We start from the raw sequence: 15,643 nt of genomic DNA on the forward strand, positions 1-15,643 counted from the left end.
GCAAGATCTGTAAAGTTTCTCCAGCATTCTTTTTGATTTTTCCGTAATTATTAATCCACTCAATACCTTCCTGCTTGTATCTTAACTCACTTAAATTTTGTTTACACTTCACTCAGTTCTTGCTGACCTACATTGGATCTTGTTGAAGTAACTTCTTAGATTTTGAAGTTCTCGTTATTATTTTCAAGTCACTATCTCTATATTCTCCTCCAACCGTACAATTCTCTGAGATATCTGCGTTCCTCCAATTCTGGTCTCTCCGGTTTTGAGCGCTGTGCCATTAGCAGTTCTGGAGTTTCTCTTTAAACCTCCCTTTTTCTTTCTGCTCCTTTAAACCTGACACTTGTTTCAAGTTTAGTCTTAATATTTTGTGATATAGCTGAATGGTAGATAGTGTTTGATAACTTTCCTTTTAATATGCTAAAGTTGCTAGAAATGTTTATGGGTGAGTTGTCACATCCAGCAACAAGAAAATTTGTAAGTTGTTCTGCTTTTCTAAAGACAAAATATTGGCATGAGACTTTTTTGTGTATTTGATTTAGTTCTCAAAGTGTAGTAGGTTCGCTGATGGATTAATAACACAGAGAAAATGAGATTATATTCCAGCTGGCAGTTCCAGATATTGGCAGTTAACTTTAAGCAATCTGGAGATGGAAAGCTGGCTTGGTAAAAGTGACCATGAGGCTATGCCAGCTAACACCATTTCAATGTAGAGCTACTACATGTTGAGCTTATATAAAACTCACAGCAAGCTGGTGCTTCATGAAGTATGAAATATAAACTAGCCCTGTGACCACTTAAAAAAAAATATCCAGAATGATTCAATTGAGGCAGAGGCTGCAGAGATTTTCAATTGGTTTGACATGAAATCAGTTATTACCAGTAAAAGAAAAATGTGAAAGCAAGTCTCTTTGAAAGACAGTCCTATTTCTTATAGGTGTATACAGTATTTTAAATCGCCTTGATTGTTACCGAACGTCTCACATGTAGTGAAATGCTTTGAAAGGTAATCAACTTTTGCTATTTTCACAAATGTGAAAACTATTTTTATGGACCAGAGCAAACCCCCTTAAATTGTATGACGAAATTGGTCTCGACCCTAATGGGTTTTTTTAAATTTAAAGGAAATATGATGTGCTGTGTTCCAGGTGCAATTCGATTGGTCAAACTGCTTGATATTAAGCAGAACACAATTTATTCAAATGCTATGAAATGCAAGAAATGAAAGAGGAACTTGGAATAACTTAATGCTTTGGAAAATGGAATAATAGGTTATTTTACTACTAAACAGTATCGGTTTCAATATAGTAACATCCCATAAATACACCCGTGGCAAAAGGCACATTCAGCAAACAGCTTTGTCTCACATGCAATCCAATAGCCCAGGAAGAGAATCCCCAGCTTTTGGCTGTAATCAAGAGGGGGAAAAATAGCTTCCACTTCTTCAATAGCCCAACAATAACTGTTGAAAGCTAATCCTAAAATCCCTGGTTCTGTAAGTGGGTGCTTGACCACACCCTTTCAGGCTGCTTCTATTGTCCCAACATTTTGAAAAAAACACCCAAGGCTTCATAAGTAGTTTATCTTCTCACAGACTGCTCAGTGCCTGTCCCCCAATCTCTCTCTCTATCATCACACTGCTTTGTACCGTGCAAGATGCAGTAAGTAAAATGCAAGGAAATGACAGTCAATTAAATCACTGTTTTCAGGCGCCCTATCAGCTAAGACATCAGGAGAGTTCCCATTAATGCTTCCAATGAGGTCTGAAACGGGAATTACATATCATTTTAATGTCTCATTTCATTCCTCAGTGCTGCAAATAATGTTTTCTTTTGCTTCTCCTTTGACATACTTATGCCTCAATCAGCATTACTAAAATAGATTATTTGTGCAGCATTACTTTGCTTCTTCGCTTTGCACAAATTGGCTGCAGTGTTCTCCACATTCAGTACTTACTCTGTCACTTGTGGCTTGGTTGGTCGAATGCTTGTCTGGGATTCTGGATTCAAGTCCCGCTCTCAGGATTTGAGCATAAATGTGAAGGTGGAGGTTCCAGTGCGGTACTGAGAAATACTACACTGTTGGAGTTGGTGTTTGACAAGGATGTTAAAACAAGATCCAGTCTTCCCTCTTAGATGGGCGTAAAAGATCCAATGCCACTATTTCAAAGGAGAGCAGATAAATTCTCCCCTGTGTCTCGGCCAATATATAAACTTCAACCAATGTCACAAAATTAGATGATCTTGCCATTGCTGTTTGAGGATCTCAGTGTGTACATTGGTGATTCCATTTCCACAATGTAACTCCAATAATATGGTTCATTTGCTGGAACTCACCCTGGCATCTCTGCAGTCAGGAAAGGCACTGTAACAATACCAGTCTTTCTTTAACTGAGTCATGCTTTCCCTACCTGTCTATCGCGTTGCTTTTTTTTTGTTTTTAAAGACTGAGCCAGAGTTGACAGAAGAAACAAACGTTGACCGAATTGCGGAGTCTCAGACTGCCACCCGAGCAAGACAGGCCAAAGGTCACTCGGAATCCTCCACCCTCAGCTCCCAGCCGTCTATCGACGAGGTCAGGCAGCACATGCACCAGCTCCTGGAGGAAGCGTTTAGCCTGGCCTCTGCAGGACGGGTCGCTCACGGCCGTCACCAGATGCACTACACCACGGGTCAGCCATTACCCTACACCGAGCTGGTCACCAGCGCCCCTGGAACCATGAGCAAATCGAGGGCTGGACTCCAATGGGTTCCTGCGTGTGGCCAGGACCTGTGCCAGTATAGTTTGCCCAGACCTGTGAGTATTACACCTCCTAGCTGATACATGGCATTATAGAACATAGCAACAGTGGAACATGAAACCAATTAAGCCCTTCAAACCTGTTCCTCCATTCTGAGAGATCACAGTTGATCTGTATTTTAACTACATTCACACACTTTGGCTCCCTGCTGTTTTATACCCTTCCCAAGCGAAAACCTCTCAACCTCAGATGTAAATTCACTAAGGAAGCTAGATTAACTGCTTTTTGTAGGATAAAGTTCAAAATTCTCTCACCTTGTGTGTGAAGAAGTACATACAGACATATGAATTAGGAGTAGGCCATTCAGCCCCTTGAGCCTGCCCCACTATTAAACAAAGTTATGATCTGTTAGTGACCTCAAAGTCACATTCCCCTATACCTTGACAACATCTCAACCCCTTGCCTAACAAGAATCCATTCACGCCTGCTTTAAAAACTTTCAAGGAAGTGGATAGGAATATGAGTGGGAAGGAATTAGTGGAATACGGGCCAAATTGCTGGAAAATGGGACTAAATATATTTAGGATATCTGGTTGGCATGGACACCAAAGAGTCTGTTTCTATGCAGTACATCTCTATGATTATGACTGCTTCCACCACATTTTCAAGAAGAGAGTTTCAAAGACTCATGACCCTTTGAGAGAAAACAAAATTGGCATTTTTTAAATGGACGACCCCTGATTTTGAAATAATGATATTGGTTCTAGGTTCTCCCAGAAGAAGAAACATCCTCTCTATCTCTGTCCTGTCAGGACTCCTCAGAGTCTTATATGTTTTAATCAAGTCATCCCTTACTCTTACAAATTCTAGCAGATACAGATCTAGCCTGTACAATCTTCCCCCATAAGACAACACCCCCATGCCATGTGAACTGCCACCAATGCATTTACATCCCTTCTTAATTAAGGTGACCAATACTATATACTGTACTCCACAGATGTGGTTTCACCAATGCCCTGCGTAACTGAAGCATACTTTTGTATTCAACAACCCCCATGGTAAATCATAACTTTCTTAATATTTGCTGTACCTGCATGCCAAACTTTTGAGATTCATGCACGAGGACATCCAATTCCCTCTGCACCTCAGAACTCTGCAGTAACTTACATTGAGATTAAAAGAAAAATTCCTGTCAAAATGGAAGTTTCACATTTTACCACATTATCTTTGCCCACTCCATTGTTGTTATCTCTTTATGACATCTCGACAACTTGCTTTCCTACCTATCTTTATGTCATCAGAAAATGTAGCATCCATGGTTTTTGTATCTTCTAAATTGATACATAAATTATAAATAGTTGAGGTCCCAGCACTGATCCATGTGGCACACTACTTGTTATATCATGCCCGACTGAAAAAGAGCCATATATGCTACTGTCTGCTTCCTCTTACCAAGCTAATCATCCCTCCAGGCCAATATTATACCCCTTCAGTATGAGCTTTTATTTTCTGCAATAATCTTTGATGTGGTATTTTATCAGTGCCTTCTGAAAATCTCAGGAGAGTGCATCTACTGGTTCCTCTTTAACCGTAATATATGTTACCTCCCCAAAGAACACTAATATTTTGGTCAAAAAGAATTTCCCTTGCACAAAGTCATATTGACTCTGCCTGATTACATTGAACTTACCTAAGCGTTATGTTATGTCATTAATAATAATTTCTCATGTTTTCTGTATGGTAGATGTTAAACTAACTTTCATATGGATTCCTGCTTTTTGTCTCCCTCCCTTTTTTAATAAAAATGTTACATTTACTACCTTCCAATTAGATGGGTCTGTCCCTGAATCAGTGGAGGTTTGGAAAATAAAAACCGATGTATCTCAATAGCTGCGTCTCTTAAAACCAAGGATGAAGTTTGTCAGAACATGGGCTGGACACTTGTCAGCTAGGAGAAAGTGAGGACTGCAGATGCTGGAGATCAGAGCTGAAAAATGTGTTGCTGGAAACAACAGGTGACAGATCAAAAGATTAGATGAAATACATTTTTTTTAAAAATCCAAAAACAGCCAAAACTAGACAATACAAGTAACATCCCAGATGGAGTAATAAATCGAGAGACGGACAAGAGGGAAGAAATCAGGAAGATCAAAATCAATAAAGGAGAGGTAATGTTACCTCCCCTCCCCTATCAGCATTCCGGAAAGACCACTCCCTCCGTGACTCCCTCGTCAGGTCCACACCCCCCACCAACCCAACCTCCACTCCCGGCACCTTCCCCTGCAACCACAAGAAATGCAAAACTTGTGCCCACACCTCCCCCCTCACTTCCCTCCAAGGCCCCGAGGGATCCTTTCATATCCGTCACAAATTCACCTGCACCTCCACACACATCATTTACTGCATCCGCTGCACCCGATGTGGTCTCCTCTACATTGGGAAGACAGGCCGCCTACTTGCGGAACGTTTCAGAGAATACCTATGGGATACCTGCACCAACCAACCCAACCGCTCTGTGGCTGAACACTTTAACTCCCCCTCCCACTCCGCCAAGGAATTGCAGGTCCTTGGCCTCCTCCATCGCCAGACCATGGCAACACAACGCGTGGAGGAAGAGCGCCTCATCTTCCGTCTAGGAACCCTCCAAACACAAGGGATGAATGCAGATTTCTCCAGCTTCCTCATTTCCCCTCCCCCCACCTTATCTCAGTCCCAATCCTCGGACTCAGCCTTCTTGATCTGCAATCATCTTCCCGACCTCTCCGCCCCCATCCCCTCTCCGGCCTATCACCCTCACCTTAACATCCTTCCACCTATCACATTCCCAACGCCCCTCCCCCAAGTCCCTCCTCCCTACATTTTATCTTAGCCTGCTTGGCACAACTTCCTCACTCCTGAAGAAGGGCTTATGCCCGAAACGTCGATTCTCCTGCTTCTTGGATGCTGCCTGACCTGCTGCGCTTTTCCAGCAACACATTTTTCAGCTCTGGACACTTGTCAGCCCAGGGCTCCAAATATTTACTCATTACCTCTCCTTTATTGATTTTGATCTTCCTGAGTTCCTCTGTCTTGTCCATCTCTCGATTTATTACTCCATCTGGGATGCTACTTGTATTGTCTAATTATGGTTGTTTTTGGATGTTTTTTTAATGTATTTCATCCAATCTTTTGATCTGTCACCTGTTGTTCCACAATTATTTTCCACAATTTTCTTTTTAGTACCATCTTCAACACTTCTCGTTAATCAGTCATGTTGGAGATTTTATCTTTGAATTTCCTCGCTTATTAAAAAGTACTTATCTGTGTATTCTGAAACATCCCCTTTAAATATTTGCTACTTCATCTCTGTTCACTGACCTTTTGCTGCCCTTTCTTGAATAGCTTCCTAGTGCACAGTACCATGGCCAGTGAGCTCAACCACCATTCAGCCCTTGCTTTCACGCAGACAAGCTAAATGAAACTCAAACTGTTGGATGGTTGCAAAGGCTGAAGGTCCTGTACAAATAGCCTCTGAACGCCCTTTCCTGCCACTCTCAATAACAATCTCCCATCCCTGAACATAGACTCATAGAGATTTACATCCGAAGGAAATAGACCCTTCGGTCCAACATGTCCATGCCGACCAGACACCCCAAACCAATCATTGACCAAATGAAATAACTCAACCCTAAGAGGTGTGACTATCTCTTGGTACAAAGAATGCAGATATAACCTCCCCCAACCCCGAATGTGGTGCACTGTCTCTAGTTCCACCTCCTGTTCATAAACTCAGAAATTTCTAACCCTTGATGCTGATATATTTGCTCTGCACCAAACTCACGATCAGTAACTCATATTGGCTGCAACTGTGAGATAGCACCTGTCCTGCCATACTTAATGCATTTTATTAATGATTTAGTTATGTTTTTCACTTCCATACATTAGTTATCCTCCATACATTAGTTATCCTTTATTTTATGAACTTTACCATCAATTTGTATACTATTTTAACACTTAGGAAAAGAAAGGACCTTAACATCCCAGAGACTTACCAAACTGTTGGTTGCTTTCTCCCTAGTGAGCAAGAGCCAATTCCAATCAGTCTATGTCCATCTCTGACTGTCTATTTCAGGGTCCTCACTTGGTCCACTCCTCTAGGTGCTGCTGACTGCCTGTCATGGGGTCTTTCTCACACCCACACCTTTAGGTGCTGCTGACTGCTCTCTGAATAGTCTGACATTGATTTTAAGGTGAACGGCCCTTGACCAAGAACTCCCCCACTGTCACTAAAGGGTTCCCCCTATCAAAAGTCTCGGTCACATTACACTTTTACATTCTGATGAAGAATTAATACCAGGCCATAAATGGTTAAGTGGACAGGTTGCACTCATTTAGCTTTTGTTCCCTTCAATATAGGAGATGAGATGTTTTAATTGAAGTGTTCAAGCTGATTTAAAGGGTTGAAAGTTTATTCCCCAGGGTGCAAGTGAGGTGTAAAGCAGGTGTAAAACTGGATGGGTGAACAGAGTGCACCATATTCATTACCTGTCTGTCTCACTGATATTTTACCAGCGGTGAGAAAGTAGTTGGATTACCGATGGACCGTTAGCTGGTTCAGACTTTTACATGGCTGCTGTCATTGTTATTTTCCAGTGGTATGGGAGGCCTGTGCCATCTAACAAAACCATCAGCTAAATCCTGGCAGCGAGCTGGGATTTTTTATTTCATAAAATCACTACAGTACGGAAACAGGCCATTTGGCCATTTGACCCTCCAAAAAGTAACCCAGCCAGACCTATTCCCCTACCCTATTACTGCACATTTCTTCTAACTAATGCAGCTAATCTATACAAACCTGAATACTATGGACAATTTAGCCAATTCACCAAACCTGCACATCTTTGGATTGTGGGAAGAAACCGGAGCAAACCCACATAGATGCGGTGAGAATATACAAACTCCACACAGTTGCCTGAGGCTGGAATTGAACTTGGATCATATAGTCATAGAGATGTACAGCATGGAAACAGACCCTTCGGTCCAACCCGTCCACGCCGACCAGATATCCCAACCCAATCTAGTCTCATCTGCCAGCACCCGGCCCATATCCCTCCAAACCCTTCCTATTCATATACCCATCCAAATGCCTCTTAAATGGTGCAATTGTACCAGCCTCCCCCACTTCCTCTGGCAGCTCATTCCATACTCGTACCACCCTCTGTGTGAAAAAGTTGCCCCTTAGGTCTCTTTTATATCTATCCCCTCCCTGGCACTGTGAGGCTGTAGTGCTAACCACTAAGTCACCAAGCCACCGCTGTTTGTAGGAGAGTCAGGGAGTTCTTCCTGTTCGAATATCTTGTGCATCTTGAAGGGTATGCCCTCTTCCCCAGCAGAAGGGGACATCCCTCTTGATTTCCCCATACCCCGGCTTGTTGACTTCCACTGCCCACACCTTGCCAGGCTTACTCTGATTACTCAGGTAGAGCTGCTACATGACCTAACCTGCTTCGGAGACTCCATCGCTGCATCTGACAAGGGATTGTCACCGGCTCCAGCAGTGATCGCTGCACCTAGCGATGTTACTCAGACTGAAGAACCGCTGATTAGTCAGCATCTCTGGGAGGTAGGATATCCATCCTATTGGTGTCAGAAACTGCAACCTTAGGTTGCATTTCAGTGCTTAAAAAGAAGTTAAAACCTTCAAATCAGAGTCAGGTCATTCAGAAGTTAAGTCAGAAAGGACCTCTTCACACAAAGCAAGTGAAATCCTGGACCTTTTGACCTCCATAAGTCTTTAAGGCATCTAAAAACTTTGAAACTGAGAATTATAGTCTTTGTTAGGTAAAGATATTAAAGATCACAAATCTAAATCATACATATGGAGTTGCGATACAGATCAACCTGTGATCAAACAGAATAAGCTTGAGGGGCCAAGTGTCCTCCTATTTCTGGGTAAGGTATCGATTCCAGGAGACGACTCATCTTAAGTTTAGAATCACAATAGTGTGCTGATTGAAGGGCTGAAAAATAATCATTAAACCAGCTCTTAACTTCATTGATTTTAACACAGTAAATGAGCAAAAGAAAAAAAACATTTTATGGATTTTGCTCCCATGAGAATTGATAAATAATTAATTTTTTTTTCAATGATCCATCTCATCAACACAATGCAAGTGACCAGTGAACACCTCAGACTTTGGCTTTGAAACTGTGGATCTGATATCTTGAAGGAGTCTTGTCAAGCAGGCAGCTGCTGTTTGCTGGTCTACAGCTATTTGCCTGTACAGGGTGCCTTTGAATATAAAAATTGTTCCAAGATGTTTCACAGAGTTTTAAAGCACAAATAAATGGAGCAACTGAGGCCATTTGCCCTACCATGTCAATGAGGTAAGTTTTAGGGCAACATTTTGAAGTGGGCGAGGTATAGAATGTTTTTTTTTTCTGTCTCAGTCAGTAGATCAGCAGTCCTTTTAAGAAACTTGCTCAGGGAATCATCACTGTATCATAACATGCAACATGATAGCTTCAAGGATCTCCGCCTCCATCTTAACTGGGATTGCTTAAAGCATGCCATGCTACGAGAAGCATAGTCCTCATTTTTACTTGAATGGGTAATGCAAGCCAAGATATTTCGGTGCTACTGAATGTAATTTCGTTTGTACAATAGCCAGCTGTAATAAAAATTTACTGGATCTTTCAATGCCATGCTATCCACAGTTAGTTTCTCATGTTACACATTACCACACCAGGTACTATATTCTGCTGAAGGCAAAACCCACGTCATAGAGATTTGAGGAGGGAATTCCAAACTTTAGGGACTAGGTAAGTGAAGTTGCAGCTTAAATTAGATTAAAAATATAGATTGAAAATCGGTGATGTCCAAGAGGCCAGAGTTAACAGAAAATACAAATCCAGGAGGTTACTTGGGTAGAGAAGGGCAACAGCATGGATGGATTGGAAAACAACATTGCAATTTCATATTTCAGTTTTCCATGACTCACTGGCGCTTGTATTTAATAATATTTCTTGGAATAAAAGCACAGCTTTTGATTATTTGGAAAAAAAAATCAGGGGGCTTCTAAAATTTATCCAGTTTTTAAGGAGGTACTTAACTGATACTTTTTGAAAGCCCTATTTGGACATGAAAGCTGTTTTCTACTCATTGCTTACATTTACGACCACCAGATCTCTTGACACATCAAATATTTTACACTGACCTGTACTATCATAAGTTTCCACACCCTCCCTCCAATGGGGGATCCTAAAGCACTTAGAGTCATAGAGAGGTCCAGCACAGAAACGGACCCTTCGGTCCAACTCATCCATGCTGACCAGATATCCCAACATAATCTAGTCCCACTTGTCAGCACTCGGCCCATATCCCTCCAAACCCTTCCTATTCATACGCCCATCCAGTCGCCTTTTAAATGTTGCAGTTGTACCAGCCTCCACCACTTCCTTTGGCAGCTCATTCTCTACACGCACCACCCTCTGTGTGAAAAAGTTGCCCCTTAGGTCTCTTTTATATCTTTCTCCTCTTACCCTAAACCTATGTTTTGGACTCCCCACCCCAGGGAAAAGACTTTGTACAAATCACCCCTCTGTCTCTGATGCTCCATCCCAGCATCTCAGCATTGTACTGCAGGGAAGCTTAGAAACATTAATAAACTTTATTTCACAATAATTAATGTAAAATTAAGTATTATGGCAAGAAAAGTGCCAGGAATTGTGATTACATCTAATTACCCATATTGAATCAGTATATGCAAAAAAATGATCTTTTTACTTTTAAATAAAGGAAGTCACTCATTGACCAGCTGCTGATTGAAGGACATTTAAAAGAGGCATTATTGCAAAATTATTTGACACCACGCTGCCACCATTGTTCTGTGCAGAGTAAAGCTTTTATTGTCACCTATGTGGATGGGCTGTATTCCTCTTGACTTTAGAATGTTGAGTGATGGTCAACTGAGGAATTTGAAATGGCAGATGGATTCAGAAGGGTAGAGACAAAGGAATGAATTTCTCTGGTGATGGCAATCCAGAACAGCGGGGACACAATCTTAAAGTTGGAGCCAGTTTGTTTCAAAATAAAAGGAGGATGCGCTTTTCCACGCAATGGTGACAGGAAATGTGAAATTTTCTTCCCAAACTGATTGTGAATGCTGAGCATCTTTGGAAATTCTCGAGATTTATATCCGCAGTGTTTTACTCGATGAAGACATAGAGGGTATAAGCGGATTTGAGGTGCAGATCCATCATCATGTGAATGGCAGAACAGGCTCAAGGGGTGGAATGGCCTCCTGTGTTCCAAGCAATGAGGATGTGAATGGAATGAGAAATTGATAAGAATTTTAATGAATTAATGTAAGGTAAAGGAACTAGGAAGATGCTTTGAGCTCATTTGAATATTGTGGAAAAACTGTCTAGCTGACAATTTCATTCTGAACTCTTTCTAGGCTTATAGGTATTCGCAACTCCCGGAAATGTCTGTCGGATCCCCACCACCTGTTCCTCCCAGAAATGCTCCTGTAGCAGTTACATCCCTCAGACGGTAATGTACTGAGACCTTTATTAAGAAGCAACATTTATGTAGCACTTCTTTTTAAAAAAAGACATTGAGCTGCATTCTACAGGAATGTATGAACTAGGATTCAGTCCCACGAGCCTACTGTACTATGTAAGAAGCACATGGCTGATGTGCCTGTGGTCTCCACTTTGCTGTCTACCACTTTACAATAAATGACACCATTTTATTTGCCTCCGAATCACTTTCTGTACCTGCATGCCAGCATTCCATCTACCAGGACACCCAGATCTCTCTGTACCTCAGAGTTGGGTCATTTCTCACCATTTATATATGTTACTTTTCTATTGTTGCTGCCAAATTGAACACGTTCATATTTTCTCACATTACACTTCATTTCCTATTTGTCGCCCACTCCATTCACTTAACCTATCTAAAATCCTTCAGACCTCTTTACAACTTACTTCCCTAACCACCTTTACGTCATCTGCAAATTTAATAATCATACATTTGGTTCCTTTATCTAAGTCAATACTATCAATTGTAAATGGTGGCTTCCAACACCCAACCCTGAATCTTGCCAACTAGGAAATGACAGACTTATGCCTACTGGCTTCTTGTTTGCTAACCACTCATTTATACATGTTAGGAAGTTATTCCAGTCCCCATTTTGTACATTAATCTTTGAAATGGTGAAATACTTGTCAAATACCTTCTGGAAATCAAAATATACCACATCGACTGGTTTCCCTTTATTCCATGCTGCTTGTTACTTTTGGAAAGGACTGTGATGAATTAGTCAAACATGTTTTCCTGTTCACAAAGCCTTGCTGATTTTGCCTGATTGCATTAAGATTTTCTAAGTGCTCTGCTCCAACTTATTTAATAATAAATTCTACCATATACCTGTGACAGATATTCTAGTTTCCTGCTTTCTGCCCATTCCTCACTTGAATGGACGAGTTACATTCCTTATTTTATAATCTGATGGGACCTTTCCAGAACCTTGGAGATGTAAAAATTAAAACAAATGCTTCAGCTATCTCAGCAGCCATTTCCTTCAGAATGCTAGGATCAGAGCCTGAAGACTTGTTAGCCTTTATTTTGAGCCATTTTCTCCGTATCTTTCCTTGGTGACTGCAGTTAGAACATAGAACTATTTAGGAATCTATGGAATTCACTGCCACACAAGGCTGGGGAGGCCAGATCATTGAATATATTTAAGACAGGGATAGATTCTTGATTGTCAAGGGGGATCAAGGGTTAAGGGGAGAAAGTGGGAGAATGTGGTTAAGAAACTTATCAGTCACGATTGAATGGCAGAGCAGACTCAGTGGGCTGAATGGCCTAATTTCTGCTCCTATGTCTTATGTTCTTATGAGATTGTTAACTTTGGGAAATGCAACTTCCCAGGTTTGGCTCAAAATGTGACATTTATAAAAGGTAATGTAGCATTAAAAAGAAAAGAAACATCTCTCTGACTTGTTCTGTTTCTGATGCAGTTGGACATCAGAAAATAACAATAACACGAGAACAGTTGAGAGTCACAGTGCAGATCAATCACAACATGAAGCTTCCTATGTACCCGTGTCCAGATCCACTGTCGCTGCAGAACAACCAGTCACAAATTACTCAGGTAAGGCCTGTGAATGCCAGTTTGAGGGCATCAAAGCAAAATACTGTGGATGCTGTAAATCTGAAACAAACAGCAGAAACTCTGAAGGTCCGGCAATATCTGGAGAGAGAAAACGCAGTTTTTCAAGTCCAATATGACTCTAACGTTGGGGTACTGTCTTGTTAGCTGTCTGAAGGATGGTATCAGCTATTTGAATATCGTTATTGGCCTGGTATTTTATGGCCCTGGGTTTGAGATCGGGACGGGTGGGACCACATATCAATCCTACCAGCCGCTGTGCTGAATCCCTTGCTCAATCCCCGCTGTGGGCCTTTTGAACAGGTCCCAGTCCATCCCTGCTACCCCTCACATGTGTGTGGTGGGTATCCGATCAGATTCATCAAAACTCCAACTGAGCCCAGTTAACACTGGAATGTACTAGTCAGCTTCCAGCTCCCTGCATTGAAGGGGAACAGTTTGTGTCTTCAGATGTGAGCTATTCTCTTTGTACTTATCTGTGTAAAGGTGCATCCAGAGATCATTCAGTGATGATGATCGTCTCTCTGTCTGTCTGCTGATTGACCCTTTCCCAAACTAACTTCCCACTGCAGCCTGCTGCTGCCCTCAGATTGGAACTGTTTGGTTGATCAACCGAGTCAAGTCTGCATGCAGTCATTAGTCAGATGAGAGTCTGTCTTCAAGTTAGTAAAGGCAATGTCACTTGGTAATCCCTACTGAGACTGCTTCCCCCACCCCCCCCCCCCCCCAACCCCTCCCTCCCCCCCAACCCCTCCCTCCCACAGGGGGAGGTTCAGGATCTGGGAACTGTCCCAATCTCTGTTTCTTGTCCCAGAACAGAAAGCGGGGCACCCTTGCACATACCTTCCTCCGGCTGCTGTTCTAACAACCCTGGTATCCAAACAGGTTAGCTTCTCTGTGCATGTTGCCCATTATATTATGAAACATTGCCTCTAAGTATTCCCACATTTGTGTTATCAGGACTGGTTGTGCAGACTAGACTTGTATTCCATTGAGTGTAGAAGATTATGGAGCAATTCAATTGAGATGTTTTATGATATAAATAAAATTGATAGGGTAGCGAGAAACTATTTCCTCAAGTTAATTGATTCATATAAACAGGCGTAACCTTGAACTTAGAGCTCAGCCATTCAGGAGTGATATCAGAAAGCACTTTTTCACATTAGTGGAAATCTGGAACTCCCCCAAAATGATGCCCAGCCCGAGGTTGTCAATTGAAAATTTAAAATTGGAGTCTGTTGACATGTTGTTAGGCAAAAATATTTAAGGATGCAGAAGCAAGGGGAAAAAAGGAATTAAGACACAGGCCAGGCATATACTAATTTTGTGTCAGAACAGACTCGAGAGGCCAAATGGTCTCCTGTGATTCTATCTCATGCTACACTTTCAGGGAGCTAACCTTTGAAAGGTAGTGCAAGACTTAATATTGGGTCTGAAAGTGACTTCTCTGTTAACAAATGATCATGTGCTGGAGAATCTGTGACCACAAGACGCGGGAGGAGGTGGGGGCGATAGAGAAAGAAAGAGAGAGACCTTACGGTTATTAGATTAGATTAGATTACATTACAGTGTAGAAACAGGCCCTTCGGCCCAACAAGTCCACACCGACCCGCCGAAGCGAAACCCACCCATACCCCTACATTTACCCCTTACCTAACAATACGGGCAATTTAGCATGGCCAATTCACCTGACCCTGCACATCTTTTGGACTGTGGGAGGAAACCGGAGCACCCGGAGGAAACCCACGCAGACACGGGGAGAACGTGCAAACTCCACACAGTCAGTCGCCTGAGGCGGGAATTGAACCCGGGTCTCAGGCGCTGTGAGGCAGCAGTGCTAACCACTGTGCCACCGTGCCGCCCACAAAGCTGAAACATATCAAAGTGCTACAGCTTGAATAGATTACATATTAAAATGAAGGCTCATAAGGTAGATCTATAAGTGGAATCCTAATGGCAATTTTGGAGGCTACCAATAAACTAGAAGGGAAAATAAGAAAAATCGGAAGAAAAGGAATTAGCCATTTGGAAGGTGTTTGGAGTTTATTCTGAGGTATGAGTTAGATTCATCAGAATTGTGCAGCAAATGTCCTTGCCAATGGTACCTAGAGAGATACAGTGATGCTAGTTGGTCAGGGCTTTGAAGTGTGATGAAGCAATCTGGAGGTTAAGAGTGAACTCTCCTACAAAGGGTAAAAGTATTCCTGAAAGACCATTTTAGCTCTTTAGGCCACACATTCATGGGAATGTCAAACAATTGACGCAAAAAACTATGTTTCTGCAGGGTGTTAGATTTTAGAGAGAAATTTATCTGAAACTGCCTGAAGAGGGAAGCTGCAGAAGGGAGATGATAAAAATTAAGGCCATGCATTTATGACCCAAATGATGCCTGGAGAGTGTGTTATCTTTTAATGAGATCGGCCCATCTTGCAATGTTTTATTGGCATGGGAAAAGCAAGACTTCATTTCCGTAGCACGCTTCACAATACAACGTTTTAGCCAATGAAGTGCTATCAAAGTGCAGCTACTGTTATAATGTAAGAAATGTGCCAGTGGGTATGTGCATGGCAAGATCCCACAGAGCAGCCACGTGCTAATGATCAAGAGCAATCTCTTCATATTGAACTTGAATGTTTCTGAAGAGAGAGACTTGTTGGTGAGGCATTTCACTTTGCACTCATCAGGACAGACACAAGAATACCAAGTTTCAAATGATCACAAAACAGAAGGAAAGGGGGTGCTG

At 41.9% G+C, this 15,643-nt stretch overlaps 1 protein-coding gene across 4 annotated transcripts in view; it reads left to right on the forward strand.

Moving 5' to 3' along the window:
• Nucleotides 1–15,643, forward strand: part of LOC122557711 (UPF0606 protein KIAA1549L-like) — a 274,642-nt gene that overhangs the window by 240,561 nt on the left and 18,438 nt on the right. For all 4 annotated transcript variants that reach the window (XM_087996374.1, XM_087996375.1, XM_043705602.2 and 1 more), the window contains 3 exons: nucleotides 2,446–2,796; nucleotides 11,179–11,273; nucleotides 12,749–12,882. In XM_087996374.1, the coding sequence (XP_087852500.1) occupies nucleotides 2,446–2,796; nucleotides 11,179–11,273; nucleotides 12,749–12,882 (580 nt within the window). The remainder of the gene's footprint in view (nucleotides 1–2,445; nucleotides 2,797–11,178; nucleotides 11,274–12,748; nucleotides 12,883–15,643) is intronic.

Source organism: Chiloscyllium plagiosum, unplaced genomic scaffold (genome assembly GCF_037043375.1).
Source record: "Chiloscyllium plagiosum isolate Xiang-an unplaced genomic scaffold, Cpla_swu_hap1 HiC_scaffold_18, whole genome shotgun sequence".
Lineage (NCBI taxonomy): Eukaryota > Metazoa > Chordata > Chondrichthyes > Orectolobiformes > Hemiscylliidae > Chiloscyllium > Chiloscyllium plagiosum.